The sequence below is a fragment of the Tremella mesenterica genome, assembly GCF_000271645.1.
Source record: "Tremella mesenterica DSM 1558 unplaced genomic scaffold TREMEscaffold_2, whole genome shotgun sequence".
Classification (NCBI taxonomy): domain Eukaryota; kingdom Fungi; phylum Basidiomycota; class Tremellomycetes; order Tremellales; family Tremellaceae; genus Tremella; species Tremella mesenterica.
Window position 1 is genome coordinate 737,764 of NW_006711226.1, and position 21,724 is coordinate 759,487.

At 45.4% G+C, this 21,724-nt stretch overlaps 6 protein-coding genes across 6 annotated transcripts; 1 reads left to right on the top strand and 5 right to left on the bottom strand.

The window, feature by feature from the left end:
* Positions 1-74: 74 nt before the first annotated feature.
* Positions 75-2,129, bottom strand: TREMEDRAFT_27296 (uncharacterized protein; the record flags this gene model as incomplete). Its single annotated transcript, XM_007002272.1, has 6 exons — positions 75-188; positions 232-364; positions 406-596; positions 643-711; positions 757-1,658; positions 1,709-2,129. 6 exons carry the CDS (start codon positions 2,127-2,129, stop codon positions 75-77), a joined length of 1,830 nt encoding a protein of 609 aa, XP_007002334.1.
* Positions 2,130-2,344: 215 nt separating this feature from the next.
* TREMEDRAFT_60105 (uncharacterized protein) lies at positions 2,345-4,758 on the top strand (the record flags this gene model as incomplete). The annotated part of the gene is made up of 5 exons (XM_007002646.1): positions 2,345-2,778; positions 2,928-3,282; positions 3,506-3,766; positions 3,980-4,131; positions 4,458-4,758. The coding sequence occupies 5 exons, from the start codon at positions 2,345-2,347 to the stop codon at positions 4,756-4,758; spliced, it is 1,503 nt and encodes a 500-aa protein (XP_007002708.1).
* A 480-nt stretch (positions 4,759-5,238) lies between these two features.
* On the bottom strand, positions 5,239-10,073 carry TREMEDRAFT_42626 (uncharacterized protein). Its single transcript, XM_007002473.1, has 11 exons — positions 9,727-10,073; positions 9,128-9,418; positions 8,740-8,972; positions 8,104-8,538; positions 7,769-7,884; positions 7,438-7,658; positions 7,309-7,395; positions 7,139-7,262; positions 6,227-7,011; positions 5,828-5,993; positions 5,239-5,577 (listed from the first exon to the last, which is right to left on the bottom strand). Exons 1-11 carry the CDS (start codon positions 9,903-9,905, stop codon positions 5,461-5,463), a joined length of 2,754 nt encoding a protein of 917 aa, XP_007002535.1. The 5' UTR covers positions 9,906-10,073; the 3' UTR covers positions 5,239-5,460.
* A 761-nt stretch (positions 10,074-10,834) lies between these two features.
* TREMEDRAFT_60107 (uncharacterized protein) lies at positions 10,835-13,068 on the bottom strand (the record flags this gene model as incomplete). The annotated part of the gene is made up of 3 exons (XM_007002647.1): positions 10,835-12,094; positions 12,252-12,347; positions 12,781-13,068. The coding sequence occupies 3 exons, from the start codon at positions 13,066-13,068 to the stop codon at positions 10,835-10,837; spliced, it is 1,644 nt and encodes a 547-aa protein (XP_007002709.1).
* A 1,747-nt stretch (positions 13,069-14,815) lies between these two features.
* TREMEDRAFT_60108 (uncharacterized protein) lies at positions 14,816-17,294 on the bottom strand (the record flags this gene model as incomplete). Its single annotated transcript, XM_007002648.1, has 10 exons — positions 14,816-15,343; positions 15,511-15,656; positions 15,705-15,754; positions 15,801-15,864; positions 15,988-16,132; positions 16,178-16,230; positions 16,438-16,649; positions 16,694-16,752; positions 16,937-17,072; positions 17,218-17,294. 10 exons carry the CDS (start codon positions 17,292-17,294, stop codon positions 14,816-14,818), a joined length of 1,470 nt encoding a protein of 489 aa, XP_007002710.1.
* Positions 17,295-18,830: 1,536 nt separating this feature from the next.
* On the bottom strand, positions 18,831-21,351 carry TREMEDRAFT_60109 (uncharacterized protein; the record flags this gene model as incomplete). The annotated part of the gene is made up of 3 exons (XM_007002649.1): positions 18,831-19,884; positions 19,929-20,622; positions 20,742-21,351. 3 exons carry the CDS (start codon positions 21,349-21,351, stop codon positions 18,831-18,833), a joined length of 2,358 nt encoding a protein of 785 aa, XP_007002711.1.
* Positions 21,352-21,724: the final 373 nt, after the last annotated feature.

Consider the following 21,724-nt stretch of genomic DNA (forward strand, 5'->3'; position numbering starts at 1 on the left):
CTGTCCCGGCAGGACAATGACTCAGGGATTCCACCTGATTACCCAAAGTGGTAATTTTCATGCATAGGCCGCCGTCACTGTCGACGACCGTCAATCCCCCAGCAACGCCATATACGATCCAATACCCTAAGCTTGTCTCGTCTCAGCAGCTCTGTATCCTCCACCATACGCAAGTCCTCCAAGAAGGCCTGTATACTCAGTACCAGTCTTCTAAAAAGGTTGGCTACTCACTTCTCGACTTGCTCCGCCCAGCCCCGCTGCCCAAGTCCGCATCCCACTCACTGACACGATCAACAATCCATGTGCCTCGTCGGACATCTTCTCCTCCGACTTGGGGGATGTTATCAGTAGTCTTTCGAGATCGCTACATCCTTAGCTTGCCTGCCTCTCAATAATAAGGATGACACGGACCGCATCCCATTGAAATACCTGCGACGTCGAGTCTTACCTCGTTTTTCTCCTCTGTATACTCCACGCAGCCATCCTCCCAGTCCGTAGAGGATCAAAACAGAAGGAGCAACACCAACAAAGGCGAACGTTAGCTGTTGTGATCGTAGCAGATGGTCAAGGGAAAGTAGTGACAGAGACAGATCGGTCTGATATACGTCAGCTTGGAACGCTGTCAACGTTCATCCAGCTGACCTTCGTTTTCTGCACCTGTATAAGAAGTGTTCTAATAAGACTGCCTAACAATGCACTCTTCAGTGGACTCTATTTCTGTCAGCTAGTGATTAAGAGGCATTCTTGTGTACTTACTTGCATCTCTTTCTCGTAGACTCTTAACACCTCTTCCATATCACCATTCCTGACCTTGTCACCTAAGGCTTGCAAAGCTGAACCGTCGAGCTTATAGTAATCCCTCCCTAGGTCCATCACCATTCTCTCCAGACTCTCCTGATCCGACCTCACTGTGGTAGGTGCTACGCCTAAGCCTTCGCCGCCTCCGCGAATGGTCTTTCCTATATCTTCCAACGGCTCCCATACCCATTGTATGACGAACCCCCTCACTGTTTCTCGAGCATTGAGTACTTGTTGTCTCATCCATTCTTTGTTGCGTACGATCAATGACGCCGCCGAGTACAAGGTTGGGGGAAGAAACAAAAGGGGGAACCAGAGCCGTGTCAAAGTGGAAGGTCGATGATGTGTGGTCAAGATAGCGTCGATATCGGCTCGAGCTTGGGGTAAGTGAGAGGTGAGGATTTCTAAAAGAGAAGAGGGAGTCACTTGGGAGACAAATCCACTTGAAGGAGGAGTGATAGTGGATGATCGAGGACGTTTAGTGGTGGTAGAAGTCGTGAGGCTTATGTTGAGAGCTTGACATATGAGTCCATGGATGCGTCCGACTTCCGAATTGATATCAGTAGGAGTGAACGTCCGAGGGCTCACTTCTGATTTTGAGGACCATCGAGGACCTTGAGACGCAAGAGCACCCACTTTCCTCGCGGCATCGTTTCGAGCTGTTTCGAGAGCTTTGCGAGATGCCAACATCTCTCTTCGGGTCAGAAGGTACGGCGAGGTGATAGCGTTCAGAGCGGCTGATGGAGAGGGTTGAATTGGTCTGTACAGGCTGGTCAATGAAGGCCACTGGAGACTGTGTAGCGACTGTAGGGACATGGACGAGACGGGGGGTAAAAGCCTGAAGATCCGGTGAGGTAGGGCTTGATGATTAGTTGTGGGAAGCGACTACGTAGGGTTAGAGTTGACTCACTTTGCACAAGGTAGACCGCTACTCCACGCCTACTTGAGAGAACGGAATCCCACCAAATCCTCTCCTCCTCAAGTTGCAATGCCCCATGCACATACATCTGCAACACCTCTTTCCACACCATGGTTACCGCTCGGGTCACAGCTTCCGCTTGAGCCGATTGATCTGCTGGATTGAGTCCATTGGTAGAGCTGCCATCGGATGACTCGAGAGATTTGAGAATATCAATGAGTCGAGTATGTGTGACTGGGCCAGAAGACAGATCATGCAGGGCGACTTGAAGTGCGGGAGAGGGATGAAACTCCTGCTCTGCGATGACAAGGTCGGAAGACTGTGAGAGGGGTAGAGTGGAGAGAGAAGAGAGATGAAAAGATAGCTGTTCGTCTGCGTAACCTGGGGGAGAGCTTTGCAAGAGCCAAGACATGGTCGTTGTTGAGAATTGCCTCAGAATTCCACTGCAAAAAGTCAGTGTAACTCGCTCATTGACGTCATTTTCGTTTGGAAAAATAAATCCACGTCAACTTTTGTCACCTCCACTTTGAACGCGTCCGACGCGACATATTTACAGTAGCTTTTCTCATTTTCTCATGATCACTTGAAACGCAGCTTGGACAACAGAATCGCTCATACAAGTTCGACATGTTCAAGCCCAGTACACGACATAATATCCCCGCAGGTTCATCTTCCGCTGCTCTAGAGGTTAAACTCAACAAAAGGCATTCCGCCATCGGGGAGCAAGAGCAAAGCTCGCGGTACAGGCATCGACTTAACTTGCGAGTACTCATGACACTGCTTTCTCCTTTACTGATACCCAGTTATTCGAAACCTCCTTCATTGGACATAACGATAGATGAATTTGAATCATTTGCTATTGCTCGTTTACGCGTTTTGTCATATATCGAATCTCTCTCTCATCGGTCATTACCATATCAACAATTCTCCTCTACCGTCGCTACGTATCTAAAGCAACATTTACCTCTTGCAAGTAATACAGCTCGGAATGTCGATTTGGAGGCTGAGAGACGGAAAGACGAGATTGGACATTGGGTTTTACGACTGGCTTTTTGTCGAAGGTTCGTATTTTGTCCACCCCCTGCGCCACATACATTTCTTAACCCCACCCCAAATCTTAGGAAGTCCTGGGCGAGCTCTGTGGTTAGATGTGGAGCGATTGTGATTTCGAGTTATTAAAATTTCGATATATCTCATCTCTGACCTTCAGTCCGGACTTACGTGCTCGGTTCGTTCGATCAGAGGTCGCATTGTTCAAACATCGTTTCGAGACTGATGATTTTGTCGAAAGAGCTGATTTCCTTCGTTCTTTGAAATTCGACTGGGAATTGGTGGACGAGACTGAGAAAATGTCTTTGGCTTCTCAATTACGGACTTGTCTGGGTCAAGGGAAAGAAGACACTTTCAAAGTTGAGAGTTGGTTCAAAGTACCTTGGTGGACAGTACCGGATCTGGTGGGAAGTAGGAGGGTGTTTATAAAAGGTGGAATGGCGTATGTTCCACAGAGTTTACAATTGTCTTTAGTACTACAAGCGTTTGCCATGCGTCTGGAACGAGCGTTAGAGGTGGGTTCTTTCCCTAGGGTCACTACAGTGCTCTTCTATTTTGTTCCATCCTCATGTACACCGAGTCAAAGAGGGGTGGCTAGTATGGGTGCTTTCACATGAAAGATGACATGGTGAAGAGGATAGTAAATATGGAGGACCTATCACTTCGTCTCGGGTGTGAAGAGGAGGACAATACAGGTGAAAGATGAAGATGAAGATGAGAAAACATGACTAAGTTTAGATCACAGCGAAAAACCTTCCTAGATTAGACGAAGATGAACGACTAGGTCCCGTCATTGAACATCTAGCAGCAAGCTTTTTATCCGGTATCGGTACAAGCGATTTCCAACCATCAGAAAATAACGCCGCAGTCACTGCTGAGATGGTTGATGATGTCGCACGTAAACATTTCCCACCATGTATGCGAAATCTTTACGATCGTTTGAAAAGAGATTCACATTTGAAACATTTCGGAAGGTTACAACTAGGTTTATTTTTGAAGGTTAGTCATTCAATGTCAATCTCAATTATTCATTGTAAACGTAATCACCTCTTTGCATCCTTCTTTGATCTTTAGATCTAGATGTGAATTCCCTGTATTCTCAAAAGGTTCAATGTTGGTGATGGAAAACCAACAGGTTTAAACATGTACAGGGGTGTCCATGGTGATTTCATGATTGAAGTAAACAAGTAAAACGAAAAGTTGACATGATAGGGGATTGGACTTCCTTTAGATGAAGCTATTGTATTTTGGAGAAAAATGTACGGATCAACAATGTCGGATGATAAATTTAATAAAGAGTATAAATATAATATAAGACATGGTTATGGACAAGAAGGAAAACGTACTAATTATCCTCCTAGAAGGTGAGTCTGAGTATTTGTCTTTCCCTTCTCTCTGTCTTTCCTGTCCCCTCCTCCTCAATCTCTTCTCCTTCCACCTCCCCTATGCTCCCGTCCCCCCCTCCCCCGCCCCCCCTTCATCCTCTTTTACTTTCTCCTTTTCCTTCTTCCTGTCTTCCTGTCTTCCCCTCATCCTTCCCCTCCTCTTCTCCATGCTCACCTACCTTCCAGTCCAACCGTCCTTACCCCCCACGTCGATCTCCTACTTGATCCTTTCTCACTTCATCTTTCGCCAAACTGTGTATTTAAGTAAGAAAAAAGGAACAAGGATTCACTAACTCAATCAACAGTTGTCAACAAATCTTAACTCAAAATCAACCCGGTACTCAAGACACACACGGTTGTCCATTCCGACATTTCTCACCTGAAACACTTTCTTCTTTCTTATTATCAACCTACCCAACGCTCGACAAATCTTCAAACGATTTTAAAGAAATTATGGATTCTGTGAAAAATAGTCATTATCATTTATCATGTACAAGAGTGTTTGAATTGACTCATGGGATTAAGAAAGGTGAAGGTTTAGGTAATGGTGAAAGTGTTACACATCCTAATAAATGGACGGAAAGGAGTAGAGATTTAGAAAAGTGAGTGTTTTTTTTTTCATTTTTGACATTCTATTCAAATCGTTTTTCATTTCTCATCACAAAACATTTCCTGTCCATAAGATGAGATACTGGTGATTGTATTGTATTGGTACGGGTACTGCAATGATTGTCACCGTGATCCTGGGTGAACAGAAGTAGGTCGAGCGTAAATATACGGTTCGGCTTTTTTGTTGTCAGAGGGGAGAGGAGGGAAGGTGAAGGAGAGGAGAGTACTGAGATGAGTTGGGATAATGAAAGACGGGATGAACTGACGTAAAGGGAAAAACTGGACAGTTTGAAGAAAGATCAAGATGTTCAAATGACCGATTGACATCTCTTCTTATCACAGCTGTAAACCATGAGATCTTTTCTTTGCATATCCATTTGTTCCATCGTCTATTCTGGAGTATGTTTCCCTATGCAATTGTCATAACCATCACTGTTTGATATGTGACTTTCAGTGTCGGGATTGATGTCACATGGTACAAATATGCAAATGCATAGTCAAGATTTATCATTCTTATACAATCCGAATCTTCACATTGAGCAGTGATTACACTTGGTCCCTTCATACCTGCACCTCACACCCCGATGCAAGACCCGATATCAACAACACCTCACAAATGAGAAAGATACATTCAAGAGGATATTCTCAAGATACAGGATAAGAACCAGGGTGAGATATGTGCGGATGAAACTTGCCCCTTCACAGATCATACGCTACCCTAGCGCCGACGAAGGAATAACGATAGATTGCTTGATACCAATTGGTGAAAGATTTGCGCGAGGCGATTTGTGGGATGGTAGTGTATGATGCACCGAGCTGAACGTCAGCATTTATATCGTAATCTACCTGAAATGATAAATGATGTGGTACGACTGGTAGTCACACTAAGTGTGATATAGAAGTGACGAGACGGAGTGTAGAAGGTTTCAAGTGAAGTGAAGATCAGCAGACGGTCAGATTGGAGATTGGCAGCAATTGAAGAAGAATGTGAATCTAGGAAGTAAGGGATGGTGGATAAGACATGCGGTAGAGAGCGAAAGACGCAAACGTCAGACGAACAACTCACCACCACGAAATGCTTTCCATCGAAAAAGTCGGCAGAATAACCTGGGTAAATGACAGAAGGAATAAACCCTTCGTGTCCTACAAACTCGGTCGAGGTCCATTCCCACACACCACCATTATGACCATGTAAGATCCTACCGGATGAGTCTTTCACCGTATTGGTGGGACTGAAATTAGCTCGGGTTCGTATCCATCCCATTCCTTGCTTCCCCTCAGGCGGTTCAAATATCTATGACTCATTCCGCACAAGGATGAAAAACAGAATGTACGTAGCTCGCCGTTTGCAAACCAGGTAGTCACGTCATGCGATCCCAAGTCACGAATGGGAGGAATTGGATGACAAAGACGTGATGGATTTGATAATGGGGAGCAAGGAGAGAGAAGAAGATGATTAACTCACGGGATAGGATGCCAATTCTTGAACCCCACATTAGCTCCTTCTCCCGCGATCCTAGGCCCTTGTTCACTTTGCAAAAACCACCTCAATTCCACTTCACTAGGCAACCTTCCTCCTTTCGCCTCTGCGAATTCTTTCAATTCCTTCTGACTTCCCATGACAGGCCATAATCCCGCCACGTCGAAATCCACAGGTCCATACAGAGTCCGAACGTTCCATTGTCCATCGACTTCGACCCAAGAGACCGGTGCCGCATCATCTGGTATACCACCAGGATGTTTCTTCTCCAAGAAAGTTCGATAATCAGAATTGTTGATGGGTAAAGAATCGATCTTGAAACCCTTCACATGGTTGGAGACGGCAGGATGTTCGTTATCCCATCCAAACTCATGTTGCTCCCATCCCTCCCTCGTGGGATATTTAACATCATCAGCTTCGTAATCGTCATGTCCATATTGTAGTAGACCACCGGAGAGGGTGACGACTTTATTGGGAGTCGCCTCTGCTGTCCAGCGACGAGCTAGAACGGAGAATTGAGGTAAGGCGACTGCGGTCGGAGGACGAGTTCGAGGCGATTGAATAAGCATGTAAAGAAGGGTCTCGGCGTGCATTGCTTCGTGTTCAAAAGTCATGAACAGTACACGACCGATATGACGGGAGTACTCCATTTGACCGGATGCGAGCTGAGTATAGATTTCGTGTACACGAGCGCGGACCCGATCTCTGAAAGCAAGGATCTCATCGAGAGAGGGCCATTCTTCTTGTGCTGTGGGTACTTCGGAGTGGGCCTGAAGGTCAATATTCCTCGACATTCCTATTTCTCCATTGCTTCGGTCAGAGGTGACGTATCGTGAGGCTGTGGGAGAGTATGATTGAAAAATGGAGGACTGGTGTGATTGTGGCGAGACTACTCACATGAACCTTAGTGGGATCCTCCACATCAGGATCTATCCCACGTTCGAAAATGTACTTGAAGTGTTCGGGCTCCGTGTGTACCCCATTAGTCATCCTCGTCAGGTGAATATCGAGGAAGGTGGGGCTATCCTAAGTCAGAAACAACTATAACATGAGATATGACGACGTACATGTGTCCGAGGTAGAAAAGACAAATATGTCTCAAATCGATGGGCTTGGTGTGAAGCATATCACTAGGGATCATGTCCAACGTGATGCTACCTGTTCAGTTTCATCATCACCACAGAGATATGACTCACTGATCCCATAGTTTCCATAGAGAATTCCAGTCTTCCCAAGACGGTACACCTTTCCCCACTGCGACGGCATTCGGATCAGGTTTCGAGATCATGTCGAGGTTGAAATGTACGTTAGGTCGTTCGAGTAGCCAGAGACGATATTCAGATTCTGGAGCTTTCCAAGAGTTGATGACTCGTAAGTTTGATTGAGAGAACAGTTGTAAAGCTTCAAGGTGTGAATACTGGTGTGAATTAGCTATGCGGCTAAGGTATAAAGCGATGATGTATGAAGGAAAGGAAAGGACATGAGAATATGGGAAGTTGAGAAAGAAAGAAAAGTGATGATACTCACCTTGTAGCTCCATTCAATGTTGAGCAATTCACCTTTGTCAAGTATGACGTCGCTGTCACTTAGAGGAAGATGAAGGATTTGTTTATCCTTTGACTTGAAGTAGGCCTCATGTCGACCTATCTCTATCAGCCATGACTATTCGTATTTTTTTCTGACTCTGGGGTAAGAACGATGGGATGATGTCCAATCCCCACGGCGATCAACAAGGGGGTGCAAGCGAGGTAGGAGGGGGGGAGGAGGGATCCTTTGAATCCATTGGGTCGATCATACATCTGTTTCTTTTTCTTTTTTTTCACAATCCGGAGAATTTCCTTTGTTAAAACGGAGAGACTTACCTAGAACCTCGTTGTATCTCCCCACAAACTCAACCCCTGCATCATCGATCAGACCTAGTTCCTGACGTACCACATCCCAACCATGTTCTTCGAAAGCTTTAGTGAAACCAGCAGGATCATTGTATGCTACTTCCACTTTTGTTCTACCTTCCTTTCCGGGAGCCGGTCGACCGTCTAGACCTAGAAGGAGAGTATCTCCTTGGCGCAAAGGCAGTGAGGCGAGAAATGGTCCTGCGGCTTCACGAGAGAAATTACCGAGTGATGAGCCGAGGAACACGAGGTGAAGTGGGCGAGCACATATGGGAGACGTATCGACGGACGGGAGCCGCGCCGAACCGATAGAAGGTGTATCATCCTCGATCGGCGACCATGTTCGGGAGATGGAGTCAGAAGTATCATCCGTGATCGCCGAAGCCATTGGTGAAGTTATTAAACCTGGAGTGATGGCACGAGTACTACTTCTAGGACTGGGAAGAGAGGATTCCTCTTCGAGGTTTAAATCCTTGGTATAGGAGAGAAGATCATCTTTAGCGTGAAGGACGATCTCGACGTCTGGGACATGAGGCGTCAAGTCTAGATTTTGTAAGATATGATTATGTTGGGTGGGGGAACGAAGTTTTCCGAGTTTTCCCTGACGGATCAAGTCGAGTCCAGCGTCGTAGTCTCCATGAAGACCAATACAGGCGACTTTACCCTCGAGTTGAGGTCCGAAGACGGTTTGCATTTCCTCCAGGACCCGGTTGAGTTCGGGTCGGGAGAGATCGAGAGGGTGGTAAGTGATCGGTGGGGGTAGGGATGCCGCATTGGCGGGTGGATTAGGAAGGGCGGACGATAGAGCAGTTAGAAGATGTGCCGTTTTTCGCAAAGCCCTAGAAGTTAGAGGGTTCCGTGGGAAGTTGACACAGGTTGCAGTTTTTAGACCTGCGACAAGGTCGGAAGAGCTTGTACTTGCAACTGCATAGATATCTTTCGCAGCCAAGGATGGAGAGGGACTACTGAGTGATGAGAGTAAAAGATCACTTACCCAGCGCCTAATTCAACAACATCCCATCCTTTTTGCCATCCACCACCTAAACCTTCTTCCCCATTCACCCCGTTGTTCCACTTTCCGACCTCCGTATCACCCCATCTAGCAGGTCTCCATCTCTTCTCCGGAGCTCTTTCATTCTCACGATAACGTCTTTCTTCTTCTTCATCACTTTTCCCCGGGAATCCCATGGCTCGAGCGATCTCATCACCGTGATCTTTGAGGAGCGAAAGTTCATCTTCGAAAAGATAATATTCCGGTGCGTGGGAAGTGATCTTGTCATAAAGTCTATGATGAGCTCTGGCCTATAGGTACAGTAGGCCTGCGTGATCCGACAAGTCCGGACCATGATTACTTGATACTTGTCATACTATCGTAGCTCCCGGGAGTGAGCTTTATGTCCGGGAGAGAGGGGATGAGAGAAGGAAGAGGGGAGGAAGAGGTAAGCGGGGAAGAAGAGGTAAGATGAGATTGAGAAGAACAAGGAGTAAAGTAAAGAACAATACAAGTCAGACTTGGTTGGGGAGGTGGGAGGTATTCGTAAAAGGAAATCTAAAGGATGTGTTGTTTTTTTCAAGCACGCCATAGTTACTCACCTCAACCCTTGTTCATCATATAAAACCAAAGTCGGTATAGTCTTCTTATACGACCATTTCTCATCTTCTTCCTTTTCACCAGGAATCAGTTTTTCAGTTTTTGTTAATCCTTGTTCTATTTGTTCTTTGAGCGATGGACCTGAAGTGGATGGTGGTGGTAAGGTATGAATGTTAGGCATGTTGGTGATCTTCTAATTTGTATCTGAAGAGTATCAAGTGGCAAGTGGACTTGTATGTTATTCACAACGTTGCACGGTATGATTGACAGAGAAGAGTTTGGACGATGATTGATAGGCTATGTGATTGTGAAGGAGGGGGATATCAATTACGGCAGGAAGAGGATGAAGGAAGAGCGAGTTAAACGGATCAATGTATATGAAAAAAAGTTGACTAATCCTCTTTCATGTTCTTATTCTCACATGCTTCGTTCAATCTTCTTGACTCGTAGACCGTGGGCCGTGGGTCATTGAATCATTGAATCATTGGATCATTGTGGCCTACGGTGTACAGGAACATGTGTCATCCTCGGCGTTGTAAAACTCGCTTATTAATGGGACAACCGTATGACCACAGTCATCTCATCTGTCCCTGAATCATCGACCGCGTCACTTGGGTGTCTCCCCCTCATCCTCACCTCCTCCCCTCCCCCCTCGGTACATCCGGCTTTTGCTACTCATTGGGAGAAAATAGCTCCCGAGTCAACCATCACCGAAGGCTTAGAAGGGTTCAAAGCCTAGCGTGAACTTCGGACTACCACATCACTATCACATACTCGTATTCAAGCCATGGGCCATGGTATAGATGCAAGGTAATCAAATTACAACCATACTACAAGTACAATGTCATGATGGGAAGGAACAGATTGAAATTGATAGATTGTCCTTAGATTCTCACTATTTGCAAATGATCCGATAGAAATCAAAGACTAGTACGAATACTGTCGAGCCACGTTTATACTCATCTCACTCGAAAGCCGCTTCTACCGGGGTGACCAGAGTTCGTTCCCACTCCGCGATCCGCGATCAGCAAGATCGATCTCATCACGATTGCCAATTTCTACCCCGAAATCGTGCAGAGAATGATTTCCATCTTTGAACAGACATCACCATCAAATACTTGGTCTTCTCAACTCCCTCATATCCCTCTTCTTATCCAATTTTAAAACCTTTGATAACCTTTTAAACATTCCACCTTTCTTCCCTCCCATCTCTACCGAACCCATGACTATAGAACCCTTGGTTGACCCACTCTCCACACTGCTGGTGTTTTCCAAATCTCCCTCACTTTTTGTACATGTCCCATCAACTACCACAACCCCCTCTTCCTCTTCTATAACAGTACAAGATTCGAAACTTGATGTGGGGGCGGAACTACCGGAAGTGAGTGAACACATGGAGGAATCCGATGTCAAAGAAGAATTAGAAGTGGTACGTCTCATGAACGCAGGTCGAGGTGGAGTTAAAAGTGAATCCAACGCCATTAAACCTTCAGCATTTAGTTGAAGTTCTTTTCTTGACGTTTCGGAAAGAGTAGACAAACGATCTTGTGATGCGTCTCTTGAAAGTGAAGGTCGAGATAGTGAAGTTGATGATGTATTCGAAGAAAGTGAAAGAGATGAACGTGATGGTTTCTTTGTTAAAGACGATTTAGGAGCTGCGATAGGCATTACGACATTTGATCTTTTGATTCCTGATCGAGAGAATTTAGGAGCCGTCTTTCCTGTTGGTATACCTTCAGTCGGATCGGTTGTTATTCGTATTGCTTGAGGATGAGGTTGAGCCAAGGGACTATGAGTGGGTGTTGATGTTGGTTTTGGTTTTGGTGTGGATGGTTTAGGAGTGGACCATAATGGTGATGAAGTTACATTAGTCGAACGACGTTTATCTTTCATTGACGTGGTCGAAGTTGTTATTGCAGGAGGCGATGTTGGTGGACTGAGTAACCGAGTCGAACGTGAAGTAGTAAATTCTCGATGGTCCAAAGATGCCCATTGACCAATTTCCAATGTATTCTTAGGTTTCAAAGGTCTTTCCCGATCCATAATACTAGTTTTCCCATTTGGGCTAGCGGGAGGACTCAATAAACCACCAGCGCCAATTACGCTAGTGGTTGCACGTGGTCTGAAAGTAGGTTCTTCATCTACTTCCCATCGGAGTGGACTGGAAACGCGAACTCGACTATCGTAAGATCTCGATTGACGGAATGGTGGGCGTGAGGAAGGTGAGAAATCGGACGACTCGGATGTCCTGGGGAGAGAAGGTGCGGAGAGAAGTCGGGCGTGATAAGAAGGTCTCTTGGAAGAAGGAAGGGTGACAGAGTTTGGGAAGCTCATAGCCAGGTATTCTAATAAAGGTCGTGGACAATGACCCTGAATGATCAGCATGGGGCCTCAGCATTATAGGATAAAGTTAATCAAGTTTTTGAAGAAAAAGAAGAGATCCTCAAATGACGAAACGCTAAACGCCTCAAACCATTAAACGCCTCAAAGGGAAAGGTACGATTCTGGGACAAGAGGAAAGACTCACAGGAAGGGAATGACGACCTGCTCCTTCCCAGCCTAAGACGTAGGCTTGAGCAGCTAAACGCGTAGAAAATGTTTTGTATGATGGTTCAGGATGACCCTTGGTTGTCAGCAAAGGGAGTTTAGACATAACTTATATGAATCTAGACCTCGTGTCCCGTAACCCACGGACCCCGGGGCTTGTGAGAGATAAGAAACCGCGCTACGGTGTAACGGGTGACGAAGGGGTTTAGATCGGAACGATTCAAAGGAGGGACATGATACCGTTGCCGTCATTCGGACCGTTACCGATGGACCCGTTGAATTTATAATCTCGTCGTTTGCTGCCATTCGCAAGCAATCTCCTTCCGTCCTCGAGGCTCACAGCATGTCAAACTGACATCTCGCCATCAAAAGCCGTTGACCCTTCGACTTTTCCCTAACTCAATCCATCATTCCGTCTGACACACCTAAAGTCCCGAACAAGACGGAGAGAAAAAGGCAATGACACTGCAGGGAGGAATCAAGGACAAAAAGGGATATTGGTGACTCACCACCAATTGTGGTTCAGCTTCTCTCCAACGGGTATACACACCCGTCTTATGTCCTGATCTCACACCGATGTAGATGAACCTTCCACCACTTGACGAACCAGCTCCCGGTGTAGCTACAGGAGGTAATCTTGATATCCTAGGAAAAGATTGTGTTGACATGAGAGAAGAAAATGATTCTTCTGATTCTTCAAACACTAAAGTTTCTTCAAATGTTTCAGGTAGAGGATCTAGAAAAGGAAGCGGAATAGGTCGAAGAGCAGGTGTGAAAGAAATGTGTGAAGAAGACATGATTCTTTATGTGTCTTGAGTTTATATAGTTGGATATTTGATAGATAGTGAGATGTACTGTATCGATTGAAGATTGACGGGACGATTGTATCGGAGTCGGTGCTCGGTTGAAGATCCAACGTACTCGTACCTACCTCGAGGTACAAATGTACCACGCAACCAGATTGCTAGGTACCGAAAAGGGCGAATCAATGATTATTTATTTTGATTTTAAAAGAAAGGAAAGATGAACGTCGTAATTGTAAGATAGGGTTTATAAATGGACTTTTCGTTTATCTATCCGTTCTATCCGTCTAACGGTGTATCGTGTTGAGTCAATTAGGCGAAGATCGGACAAGTAAAGAATAGAAAAAAAAGAAAAGGCAGGTAGGTAGGTAGGTTAGATTATTGTTATCTTAAGCTGTGCTTGACATGTCTTTCCTTGACCGGTGATTGAATCTTGACCAATTGACTTTGGGCGTAAAATTCTTTACCGACCTATAGGGTGCATGGGTTGCAGAAATATGGTGAACACTGCACAGGGTAAAGAGGAAAGGTATGAAAGTCAATCGTTTGTTTCACAGCTTTTTAATGATTCGTTAAGAGATCCTCGGATGGCTTGAATGCCTCAGGGTTGAATTGATGGGTACAAGGTAAAAACCTTTGTTGTAGGCGTGTTGGGATGCGAGAAAGAGTACAGTACTGGTAGTGCAAGGATGATATTCGTATCCGTTACTTGGTGATCTTGTGACTTTTTTGATATTCGGTGAAAGATAAAAGTGGGGGAAAGTGGAATGACGACGTACTTCAGTACAAATTCGAATGTATACGCGATATGCTGAAATGGAGCAAGAAGCGTGGAAGGTAGACGTGTTTCTCGGCACGCGATGATCTGACCTTGAATCACTTGAATCAACTTCTCGTGTTGTCGTGTTGTCTTGATTGTCACCACGATCTACGAACCGGCGGTGATCACGGCCAAAGCCAGACCTATTGATTCACCTGAAACAAAGCGAAAGGAGATGGGATGATAGAGATCAGAGATCAGAGATCAGAGAATGACAAGAAAGATCGAGATACGAAAAATCGAATAATCAACAGGTAGAAAAAAAGAAGTCCATTTACATCAAAGTAAAGTATGTAACCTCTTTATTAGAGTAGAAACCCCCTCTTTACTTCTCTCTCACCGTCGGAAAGTCACCAGACCATGGAAAAACGTACTGTTGTAGAGGCGATGAAATTTTCAGGGAGAGAAAAAATGTTCCGAAAATGAGAGGAAAAAGAGGGGACTCTCTTCTTCTTCTCTTTCCCTGTTTACCCTCTTTCTCCTTCTTCTTCTTCTTCTCTTCCCCTCTTCACTCATTTCCCCTTTTTCCTTCTATCGCTCTCAGGATCTTAGGCCCTGACATTGACGTCTCTCGGTTTCCAAATTCAAAAGTTCAAAGGGTCCGGTTTCCGAGACAAGGAAGAGTGACGACATGATAGAGTACGTGCGCGTGGTTGGTGGTGAAAGCCAAGGAAGGCGGGAAGAATCAAGTGAGACAACCGCGGACACGAGGTGAGACATGAGACAAGCGACAAGCTTTAGTACGTAGCGTTCGGTTCCTTGAAACTTCAAGTGTCTTTCAAAGATGAACAAAGACGCGTAACCAGTATGCATCTTTTACTTTAAAATGTCCCCATCCGTTCATATCTTTACTTATTCACATTCTTCCTAACGAGAAGTATCATATGTGGTTTATGAATAACACATGACAAATGACACAGATTACCAATCATAATCATCATATTCCTCTTGTACAGCACGACCACGAGATCTCTTACGTCTCCTTTCGCAACCTCCTACTGGATTTCCTGAAGGTGTCGGCATAGAACTACTCGAACCTCCCGCCAATAAAACATCACCTCCACCTGTCTGAATAGCCTCGGGTGTTCCACCCATCCCTACAGAGCTCGAAGTGACGGGGTTAGAAGCGGCGGAAGAGGAAGATGAGCCACTTGGCATGGGCATATCCATAGGCATGGATGAAGAAGATGAAGGTGCGGAAGTGGAACTGTTTCCAGAGTTGTCATTTGGGTTTGGCTGATTCGATTCGGGTACAGGACCATCATAATCGGTACACACCCTGTTACCGATACCTTGACAGGTACCGCTCTTGTCTGCGGGAACATTGACGAGGACGGCGGTTTCAACGTAACCCGGTCTGGGAATCTTGGGTTTGTTGGCAAGAGCGGAAGAGTTGTATACTGGGTTGTTGCCAGGTAGATTGGGTAGACGTTTGTTCAGGCCCACGGGCTATTTCGTCAGTTCTATCTACTAGTTTTCACCAGACGTATAAAGGGTTATGTGTCCTCAGAGTCAGATGAATGAAAGAAGGGGAGACGACCTCGCTGATGGATATGAGGGGCAGTGACTATGGGATGATGTAACGTGTTACAAATGTAAGTCAAAACGGGACTCACCTCAGCCACTAGTTGTCCCGTTGGATAACAACCATCCGCCGCAGCGTGATCGATACTGGCGTCAAACACCGCGCATCCTACGGGAGTTCCGTTCAGCTGATCCTGACATTGATTGAAAGCATCGACCAGCATTCCACTTGGGAAACCTAGAGGTCAGCCGGGTGTTGGCGTCATCATACGTGACTGAAACTTACCATTTTGCCAGTCGGCGTGGAAACTCAGACCAAAGTTGTCTCCTGTAGATCTGAAATCTTCAGTACATTCACTAAGATGACATGTAAAGGACTTACAGGACAAGGCAACCAGGATACCATTCATAATCTGGACCAAGGGCGTCTTTCGGATGATAGTATGCTGAACGATTAGCTCTTCGTCTCCTTCTTCTTAGCTCACATCGTCGTATCAATGTATGAGCAGAGTCTGGGACATCACGGAAGGTGATTCTTGATTGAACAAGGGAAACACAAAATGACTTACCTTCCATGAACAAGGACGGAATACGATGAGGATGTGTGGGAGGACATGGTGCACCTTCGTATTGATCCGTATTCAAAGGGTATGATACATGTGAATTGTCCGAAAGATATGCGTCTTTTCCATTCCAACAGCTGGGAAAAAAGATCTGAACATGAGCGTATGATTTGTAGGACAAATTTTAGTGACTCACTTGAGAACGGATCGCAGGGCATTCCAGATCAGCGGGGATGTAGGGGAATTTATCTGTGTGTCAGTTGATTCCTCTTTGTCAATGTCGACTAGTTGTCTTCATTCTCTTTCAAGAAGAGCATGAATGTTGTGAAATCGTGTGCCTCTCTGGGTTGTAATCATATTGCCCTCCGTCGACTTCCAACCAATATGCGACAAAACTATCAGAGACCACAACAGGGGAAACAGGACAGTGTGAATGTAGAGATAGACCCCACTCACAGTCCCAACCATCTCCAATACATTCGAAGGAAACCGCATTATTCTTTGCTTCTTGTATATCCAAAGTATCACGACTGACATTACCCGCTACCATCCTAAAATCATCGGGTACGACTGCGAAAGTATCATTAGGACCGGATTGGGCGTATTTCCAATAAGTGACGATACCATCACCTTGGATGTTGGAGAAAGTGCTATCGTTTTTCCATTGGCTCACGATCAGTGTGACTTTATGGACTAAGGAAAATAAACTTACTAGTACAATCCAGGTAACCAATATGCAGACTTATCAGCTTGAATGTAGCTGGTGGTACACTATCAATCAGCATGTTTCCGAGTTCAAAAACGAAATAGGGCTCAAGAATAGAACGCATCACAACCTAACATACGGCACTGATAAATGTGAGAGTGCGATAAGAATAAGAATGAGAGTAGGATAAGAGTGAGAGTAGGACGAGATTAAAGTAGGGATCAAGTTGTATAAGGAAGTTATACTCACCGAAGCTTTTTGAGCTTCTTCAAAAGTCAAACCAGCGTTGAAATTACTAACTCCTACGATATTATGTTCGTGACCTGAGACTTTATTTGGAGAGACGATTGAATCTATCCTAGTTCTGAGGAATTGTGGGTTTCCACTGAATATCATTAGCTCCGACCTTCCTTCCGTCATTTTTTCTCCTTGATACTCTCTTTCAATACGATTACAAAAACTCAAGAAGAGTATTTCATAAAGTAGACGAAACCAATCCGACATCTCGAAAAAAAAGAAATGAAACTCACACTGAGAAATACCTTTCCCTTCCGTCATACGCCACGACTAGCGTGGGTATCAAAGACCATAAGATAGTGACAAACATAATCGTTCAGACCACTTCTTCCTGGCAAAAGGGCCTGAATAATTAATCACCTCTTTTTTGGTTTGAGAAGAAAAGACGAATAAAACTTTCTTAGTTTGACAATAACTACTCTTTATCTAAAAAAGCGTAAGAAGTTGTAAAGAATGAAAATTTATTCAAAAGAATGTGAGTAAGAGGGGAAGAAGAATCTCAGTCAAACCTAGAAGAAAAAAAAAGCTCAAAGTTTGTTATATATCTAACATCCATCCATTCTTAAGCACAAACGTTTAGTAAGTGTTTACAGAACCATTGAAAAGATTGAGGCCTTTGAACAGGGATATCTCAAATGGCTCTCCGATAATGGTCGAGGCCTTTGAATAGGGTGATCTTTCTTGTTTATCCTGAATGGCTTGAAGAGGCCTTTGAACAGGGTCAAACTTGAAAGATTGTCAAATATTTCATCCAGTCGACGTTTCAGCTTTATGGATTGTATAATGTAGAGCATGAAGCAAGAGAAAAGAGAGAAAGGGAAGGATGTGGAGGTAGGGATGAAACTTCAAGGGGAATGTTGAAAAGATTGATCTTATACCGCGGAGCCCGGGTCGGACGGACGGGAGTGAAAGGTGGAGAGAGCGGATCAGAATATTCAAAGGAATAATAATGTTTTCAGAAGGAGAATGGAAAATCCATGATCGAGTAATACGAGGTAACTTTTAGCCTCCGAGAGAATGTAGAGTGTAAGGTGAGATGGGAGGTGGAGGTTGATCAATGAACTTTACTTCCGATTCGAGGACAGATGTTAGAGTTTGTTAGAGTTTGAGGGTACGTCCGAGCGAAAGAGAGATTGACATTGTCGCAGAGACGGTGGTCCGTGGATAAAGGCGATCGAGCGTTTGTTGTTTGTGATTCTCCAAGGTCCAGAGACAGAGACAGAGCGGTAGAGGTCGATGCTCGTCACGTCAAGGTGATGTTTCATATTTCAGGTAACGTCCGAGCAGAGCTTACTGAGGGCAAGTAAGGGAATTGGCGGATGGTGAGAGGAAGGAAGAAGGATCAGTTGAATGAGTCAGCACACTCGATATGTCAGTGGGAGGGTCAAGTGATGATGATATAGAGAAGGGGCCGGATGGTAAGAGGGAAAATGGAGAGAAGAAGAGCGGTGAATGATAAGGTTGAAGCGGGCAGTATTTTGTCCGCTTTAGGATGTGGTGAGAGTAGTATCAATTGATGATGAACGTTATGAAAAAGCAAAGAATTACATAGCATGCATACACCTTTCTTGAACTAAATCAAAAGCATATCGAAAATGACTACGAACCGTAAAACTCACTACCATTCAGAGAGGGGTCATCCAACAAAACATGGGGTCATCTGGTTATCATTCCGATTAAAGATCATGACCATTAATCATCTTTTCTTTCAAATTCTTATCCTTCCCGACTACCACACGACTCTTCCGTCCATCTACCGTCCGTCGGGCCATTGACATAGTACATTTATCCCCGCATACGATCATTGATTCTTGTACGTGCGCCAGAGGTTTATGGATATGGTGGATCAATCCGATATGGGAGACAACAATTCCCCCTCTTTACGCAATTTAACCCTTTCGATCCTTCCTTGTTCTCTCTCCCAAATCCTAGTCACTTCCTCTTCTGCCAACCCTTTTATCCCCTTTTCTCCTATTCCCAAACCTTCTCTTACCTCGTCTTCCCTCACACACAACTCTACTTTTCCTCCTTTGCCCCTGACTGGACCCGATCCTGATCGACTCATGGAATTTCCCATGGGGACAGAGATCAATCCTAAAACTTCGAGATTAGATAACAAATCCCTAAAGTCTGATTCTGCCGAAGGAGGGAACGGACTGTTTTTATGGGATAACAAAGTGGTATATGTCGCATAAAGTTTCGGAACGGTGAGAGTTTCCAATTTGGTTATTGGGGTATTGATCGTAATGGGTGTCGAGGTAGGGGTGGGTATACCTTGAAGACCTGCTCGAGCTCGTGCCATAAAGACGAGGAGTGAAACTAACACCATTTTGCCTTGTAGTTGAACACTGCGGATTTTACGTCCTACTTGACTGGTCAGTCCTGCTGAAGAACCAGCTGCAGCTCGGAGTTGTTGAGTGTGTTGATTGAATGCTCGAACGATATGCGATAGACCGATTTTGACCAAAGGCACATCGTCGGCCGTCGGAGCGGAAGAACATTTCTTCAACCAGTCCAATTCGGCTTGAGTGACAGCGGAAGTGAGACAACCTAAACACATACGAAGATCTCCATTCTGAGCTTCGACTTTACGAGTCAAGAGTTCGATAGCTTTGCCATCTGCTTGAACACCGTTTTCGCCCACTTGAAACAGACGCGAGTGAACGATAGCGGACATGTCGGTGGCGGAATAAGCTTTGAAGGGTAGAACAAGGGGTTCAGAGCCTTGAGGTAGGAGAAGGCTGGCACGTAGGGTTAGGTCGAGAGTGTTGGAGATAGCGATAAGCTTGGTGGTGCTCGATGGGAGCGAAAAGAGTTTGGTGAGAAGATGAGAGGTTGCGGGGGGAGGAAGAGCTGGTGCCGGAGGGAGAAGAGAGTCAATCTCGTCAAGTACCAACAAACTACATGTCAGCATCTCATCGCTGCATCTGAACAAAGGACTTACGTATTTGAAGACTGATCAAGATGTTCACGGACACCCTCTTCAGTCTTATCACACTCAAGTTCTTCCCCCAACCTTCGCCACATATCAGCCACCTTGACACCCATACAACCCAACTCGAAAACCTTCCATCCAGTCTCCCTCAATTCACGAGCCATGGCAGTGACAGTGGCCGTCTTGCCTGTTCCAGGTGGACCAGAAATGTACATTGCCTTGGTTTCCTGATTGGTAATGTAAGATTTGATGATGGCCTTTTCTTCGTCTCTTCCAATGACGACACGTTCGAGTGATGCGTCCTGTCCAGCGGAAAGACGTAGTAGTGTCTTCAACGCTTTGTATGGATTCTTCTTAGTTGCATCTTCCATGAACACGTCTTCTCTTTCCGATTCAGGCGTGACGGGAGTGACGGGAGACACGCTCGGAGTGCTTTGCATACGGACCAATTCCAGACGCGAGGCTGTAAGTTGAACCTCTTGACTGAGTGCCGGACTGGATGGAGGAGGGGTGGGGAGCATTGCAACAACTGAATGTTTCTGAGATTTGGTGGGTGTATTGTCGAAGAACACATCATCGGTAGATCTGAAAGAATCGAAAGAGTTCAACGAATTAGACGGAGCTGACGAAGGTGAAGGTGATGGTGAAAGTAGACGACTGGATCGAGTGAAGGATGAAGATGGACCTAGAGAAGCTCGACCAGCTAGAAGATCAGCGTTTGCTAAGAACAACTCGAGTCCAAATAGATCTTCCCTCATACATATCATGGACCAAGTGTTTTCAAACGTTCAAAGATAGGATGATTAAGGACGTGTGACTTACAGGTAGATTCACTTCTCACACTATTAACACTTCCACTCCTACCTCTTCCAACAACACTTCCACTGACACTACCAACTCTCAACCTTTTCCTAGAACCTTGACTTTGAGAATTCTCGTCTTCCACTTTCTTAGGGGGTATATTTTCTTTACCTTTCCCAAACCGTCTACCATTCGACCCGCCCCCTGATGGTGATCCATCAGGATCGCCTTTACCCCTACCGCCCGAGCCGCCGGGGGTAAGAGCAGATTTGAGGGATGCGGGATTGACTATAGTCGGGGTCGACTGTGTCCTAGTCAAGGTTCCACCATTACCTCCCTGACGCGACGGTCCGGGTAAGTGTAGTAAAGAATTTCTACGTGTATGAGTGAATTGCGCGGATCGAGTGGAAAGATGTATAGTCGCTGAACGCGTCAAAATAGGTCTGGGAGAATGGTCAGGGTTGGTAATGACATTTTGTGTGGAAGTTGTATTAGGGGTGGCTTGTCTACGTGGTGTACGTAGATTTATAGGAGTTGAAGTGGCAGTGACAGTGGGGGTAGGGGTAGAAGTGGGAGTTGTGTTATCTTCAGTATCTTGGGTGGTAGAACGTGTTCGTTTTATAGTTGGCATGATGGGGATATTTATCGATAAGAAGAGAGACAAGATACGACAGTAGAGAGAAAGAAAGGTAAGAGACTCGTAGAGGAGGAGGAGAAGATGAGAGGATAGATGAGAGGCGGGATGAGGTTTATCGAATGGGAGATTTTGGAGATTGCAAGGGTAAACGCGGCGGGTCAAAGTGACGAGGGGATGATCTGTGTGCGTGTGTTACGACGCGAGTGATGGCAAGGGGTATGGGGGTCAGATGTGGGACTATTTGAGAACAGTGGAGGTTTGACAAGAAACACGAATGGAGTGGAGTAAGAAGAGATGAAGAGAGGCTGAGGAGATACAGCGGGATAGGGGGAGAGGGAGGGGAGCAAGGGGTACTGTTAAGGGGAAG